General features: G+C 33.4%; 1 protein-coding gene across 1 annotated transcript; it reads right to left on the bottom strand.

The window, feature by feature from the left end:
* Nucleotides 1-3,479: 3,479 nt before the first annotated feature.
* LOC111026853 lies at nucleotides 3,480-4,450 on the bottom strand. Its single transcript, XM_022305011.1, has 2 exons — nucleotides 3,827-4,450; nucleotides 3,480-3,590 (listed from the first exon to the last, which is right to left on the bottom strand). The coding sequence occupies exons 1-2, from the start codon at nucleotides 4,448-4,450 to the stop codon at nucleotides 3,480-3,482; spliced, it is 735 nt and encodes a 244-aa protein (XP_022160703.1).
* Between the last annotated feature and the right edge of the window lie 1,076 nt (nucleotides 4,451-5,526).

The raw sequence follows: 5,526 nt of genomic DNA, 5'->3' as shown, positions 1-5,526 counted from the left end.
TGTATTTTAGTTAAAATAATCAACAACAGTTTTATTATATTTTATTTCATAAGGATGTTATGAATTTATAAAATTTAATTTTGTTAGATATTTATTTTCATTTTTTGCTCTTTCATTATCTTCATATACATTTTATTCATAATTTTAAAAGTTTTATTCTGTATAAACATATATTTTTTAAATTGTTTTTGAACCCTCTCCCTCTTTCTGTAGCTCAAGCTTAGCTGTTAGTAATATTTATTTATTTATAATCGAAAACCAAAAGGAATGTATAAGTATATACCTAAATGTTATATATTTTCGGGAATTTGATATTTTAATTCATTAATGTTTTGTTAGAAGGTACTGTTTTTGATTTCAAATAAATTATTATTATTATAAATATACCAATATAGTGCTAACCTTATTTTTTTTTTAATTCATCACAATTATTAGAAATCAGGATTCGTTTTCTGCTTTAGGGGAGTACTATAAAGAGTAGTTTATTAAATATATTTTTATTAATAGTTAAACTGGTGGAAACTCAAAAAAAACTAATTAAATTAAAAAGTTTAAATTCAATTAATTGTTCAACTCATTAATGCCCATCGTAGTGTTCAAGTGTAATTAATAAACACTATGGACTATGCTTTCATTATTACAATGAGAAGATAGCTTTGGATTTAATAGGCAGGTATTATATTGTATAACTAGCTGATCCCTTGTACTTCGTTACCCGTTAAATGTACCAAATATAAACGACTCAAACTTATATAAATAATATATAATATAATAAATACAATATATGTATAAATAATTACATTAATTTTTCTAGCTTTATAAAAATAAAAATAAAAATAAATACAGATAAAAAAGAAAAAAATTATTGTTGATAAATAATTAATATAATAATTTTATAAGACTTCTGAGTATATGACGTTTTTTGTTTTATCTCGTGCAGAAGTATATCTCTGGGACCTTTATCTTCATTAACTAATAATACAGCTACTTCATCGATGGTAGGTGCATTATATTGACCTCTGAGTTCATCTTGAGGAACTCTGTCAGCATGAATAATTAACTTAATGTTTTGCAATTCATCAAAGGATTTCGACTCTATATTAGATCTAAAGCTCTGTATGAGGTGGTTATTTTTACGCAAAACTGTTTGCAATGATTCAATGAGACCTATTTTTAAATTTGGAATCATATTTGTTCGAATAGATATTTGATCCGACTCTGACATAAAATATATTTGTAAAAATTTAGCATTATTTCCAATTTCGTTTAATAAACTACCTATTAAATGATGCACTTGACCCTGAATTTTAAAAGTGGGCGTGAAGTTCCCTCCAGCTGGCAGCTATTTCGTTTGCTCCAAACGATGTCATTTGAAACAGAGTGTTATACCGTCTAGAATTATCAAAGAAATGTTTTGATAGAGGGTGAGAATTATCAATTAAACTTTTAATTAATTTTGGAAGATCCTCAAATTGCTGTAAAACCACTTTACCATCAGCGCAGCAAAGTCCATTGGTTTCATCTTTCCATTTTTTTGCATGGCACTTAGGACATAATATCGTCATTGGTCCTATTTGAAGTGCTTTAATATTTAAATAATCAATCTCGGATTGATAATTAAACACTGATTTCATACTCAAAGCGTAACGTTGCTCCTGTGCAAGTGTTTGAGAACGTTCTGTTGTGTTCTACATTCTGTTATATATTCGAGTATGTATGCTCTTGGCGCTCTTGGCATGATGATGAATTAGCCACTTACCTGAAATTTAACTCATAAGAAAAATAACAAAGTAAGCACAAATTATGCTCGTAATTGGCGTACACGTAATTCACGAAAAATAATAACTCAAATCAACAAACATGCCCGATTAACCAATAGCAACTATTATTATTTTAAACTGAAACAACAACAACTTTTTATTATTTGGATTATTTTTTTCTATACAGATTGCGCCACTGTTGTATTTTTGACATCCATATTGTAATAACGCAAAAATTAAAAGAATAAAATAAATTAAAAGAATAAAATAAAATTATTAAAAATCACCGTAAATGTTAATACGACGCCTGCCGACACTAATATTCAAGATGATCTAAATTTGCGTTAATACCTTCCTCCTGATCGTCGGAGGGTTCTCGAGATCGTGTGTTCGAGAATTTGATCAAATACACTTCTATGGTGTAGATGTAGATGCATGCACATATAATTTAATATAATGCAGTCAACAATACTATATTTTATATTTTAATATGTATTATGTCTTACCTGACTCGCAGCTGTCTCTGGGTTATGCAGTAGGAGTTTTAGGTGACACAAATTAATTATTTAAAATACTCGAATAAAAATAAAGAAACACACTGATTATTGCTCGTCAAAAGGAGTCCAGTTGTCGCTCGTAGAATTCGGTATAGAGAGGTTGTTAATCTGTTTGGTGGTGCGCCTGCACTCGTGAGAGGCTGTTTCACTCAAGAGAGGTGCTCATGCACTGCCGAAGGGACGATCCGGTTGTGCCGGCCAGAGAGTGATAGGCGGCTTCATCAAAAGGTTGTTTTGTACATCCGATTTCTCTTCTGTGACAAGGACCTTTTTTACCATACCTTTTCTCCGGCGGCATGTAAGAAAGCCACACGTCCTACGCTCTACAGTTGCAAACATAGGTACGTGTCGATTTCTTAATCCCTGATCGTATAATATAATTAGACAATTTTGTCTGTGACAATAATTTATTGGGGTCTAGAGATTTCCGATTTCTACTTGTGACAGTCCTGCCGTTATTTATTTATTTGTTATATCTTAAATAATTGTTACAATGATGTGTGAGCATATCATTACAATATTTCCTACTTTCTGGTGGATTTTTCTAAACAAAAGTGGTCTTATGACCTCCAGCAGACTGTCAAGTATAACAATAAAAAATTTCAGCCAAATCGGTTCGTAGTTTTCTCGGTTAGCGCGTTCTAAGAAAACCATTACCATTTTATATAATATTGTATAATTTATAGCTTAATGTAAAAAAATAAAAAAATAAATAACATACATACTAATAAACTACCCCAACGGGATCCACCTTGATGTGGTGAGGGAGCTTGAGGGCCTTTAATTAGGTCTTAACAAATGGTCCCAACCTGACTGTGACCTTAACCCGTCGTCGGTATCGCTATATACTGTTACATGATGGGTATCGTGTTAGCGTTACGCTAACATTATCGTTTTTTCGGTTCTGTGAATTATTTATTGAAAAAAAAAGATAGGTATTATATAAAAATTAAACAAATCACTTTTTTTGTATCAAAATCTATTAAAATAAAAATAATTTTAAAAATTTAACTCATCGTTTGAATTTTCCGAGTTTTCTCGGAAAAAACTTATAAAAAATAAAAAAAACATCATTTTTGGTAGAAAAAAAAAGATATTATATAAAAATTAAACAAATCACTTTTTTGTAACAAAATCTATTAAAATAAAAACAATTTTAAAATTATAACTCATCGTTAGAATTTTCCGAGTTTTCTTTCACGGTGTTGCATGTCGGACAAGTAGGAGTAGTATGTTCTTTACATATATACACACCACATAACGAACAACTGACCTGTAAAATATAATATAAAAATAATATAATGTATAAATAACCAATAAATATCTTTATAATGGTACCTTTGTAAAGCGATTTTTTCTGATTGGACAAAAATTACATCTGATTCGTTGATCACTTGTCGAAACATCTGGATTCGGACTTTCTTTATTATTTTTTGAAGTACATCCAGTCATTTTTATTATTTGTTGTCGAAGAATAAATGATAAACATGGCTGTTCAAGACGTTTTACCATGTAAGGTTTAGTGAGCTCTTGTCCCAAAGTTTTCAAATATTCTCGACGAGTTATCATTTTATCTGTATTTTCGCGATATATAATTTGACTGTTTATCCCAGCAATATTCATCAATGAAAAAAAAATAGTTAGGGGCCATCGACAACTAATTCTTGCCACCGAGTACTCGCCTTTCATTTCGTCTACTACATCCACTCCACCTTTAGTACCATTATAGTACGTTATGACTTCTGGTTTTTTTTGGTCACCGGATTCCGGGTCAATGATACCTTGATCATGCATACTTGATATCATAATGACATTTTTATTTTTGTTTGGAGTATAGGATGTAAGTAAAAGGTCTTTTCCATATCCAAACAAAGTCGAATTTACTTCTCTTTTTTTAGTTTCTAAAAAAACCGGTGGAATTTCCCTTTTGTTTTTTCTCAAAGTGCCCACTACGGTAAGATTATGATTTTTTAGTAACTCATTAGCCAATGGAATTGAATTGTACCAATTGTCCATTGTAATATTGCGGCCAGTTTTTGATATCGGCGCTAATATTAGTCGTTTTACAATACTTGACGGAGAATTGTCACATTTGAAAGGGCCATCTGGCTGAGTTCCTACGTAAACCTCCATATTAGACGTATAAAATGTACGAGAATCAACGAGTGCTTGAATTTTGATACCGTATTTATTTGGCTTATTTGGTATATATTGTCGAAATTGTCGGATGGAGTCAAAGTTTAAAGAGCCGCCTTTACCTTAACTGGCATGAGTTGGAAGATTGGAGGTAAACTCCTAATGACGATGAGACCGACGATGATACTGAGACTAATGATGATGATGAAGATGACCGATATACACAGCAGATCTCCAGACCGGATATGGACATATATAATTCAGTCAAGTTCTCAGGTCAGTCCATTTCTTATGTATCAGTCCCACTTTCAGGTAAGCCAGCTCGCATGTTTCAGTCGGACTCTAGGGTCGGTCCATTTCTTATGTATCAGTCCCGCATTCACGTAAGCCAGCTCTCATATTTCAGTCCGACTCAGGTCAGTCTAGCTTTCATGGATCAGTCCCGCTTTCAGAACAGTCTAGCTCTCATGCATCAGTACCGCTTCAGGTCAGTTTAGCTCTCGTGTATAAGTCCCGCTTTAGGTCAGTCTAGCTGTCATGTATCTGTCCAGCTTTCAGGTGAGCCAGCTCGCATGTATCAGTCCCTCTTTCAGGTCAGTCTATCTCTCATGAATCAGTCCCACTTTCAGATCAGTCTAGCTCTCATGCATCAGTACCGCTTCAGGTCAGTCTAGCTGTCATGTATCAGTCCCGCTTCCAGGTAAGCCAGCTCACATGTTTCAGTCCGACTCTCAGGTCAGTATAGCTCTCAAGGATCAGTCCCGCTTTCAGGTAAGCCAGCTCGCATGTAGCAGTCCGACTCTCAGGTCAGTATAGCTCTCATGGAACAGTCCCACTATCAGGTCAGTCCAGTTCTCATGTATCAGTCCCGCTTTCTGGTCAGTCCAGTTCTCATGTTTCAGTCCGACTCTCAGATCAGTATAGCTCTCATGGATCAGTCCCACTTCAGGTCAGTCTGGATTTCATGTATCAGTCCCACTTTCAGGTAACCAGCTGGCATGTTTCAATCCGACTCTCAGGTCAGTCCATTTCTTATTTATCAGTCCGCTTTCAGGTTAGTCCAGCTCTCATGT

This window comes from Myzus persicae, unplaced genomic scaffold, assembly GCF_001856785.1.
Source record: "Myzus persicae strain clone G006 unplaced genomic scaffold, MPER_G0061.0, whole genome shotgun sequence".
Taxonomy (NCBI): Eukaryota; Metazoa; Arthropoda; class Insecta; order Hemiptera; family Aphididae; genus Myzus; species Myzus persicae.
The sequence above is the reverse complement of the archived record's forward strand: the minus strand, read 5'-3'. Positions and strand labels throughout refer to the sequence as shown.

Bases quoted from the DNA above. Each gene is read 5' to 3' on its own strand.
- LOC111026853 (XM_022305011.1), bottom strand. From the start codon at position 4,450: ATGGAGGTTTACGTAGGAACTCAGCCAGATGGCCCTTTCAAATGTGAC. The intron at 3,591-3,826 runs GTAAAACGTCTT...TATATTTTACAG, and splicing joins AGCTCACTAAACCTTACATG to GTCAGTTGTTCGTTATGTGG.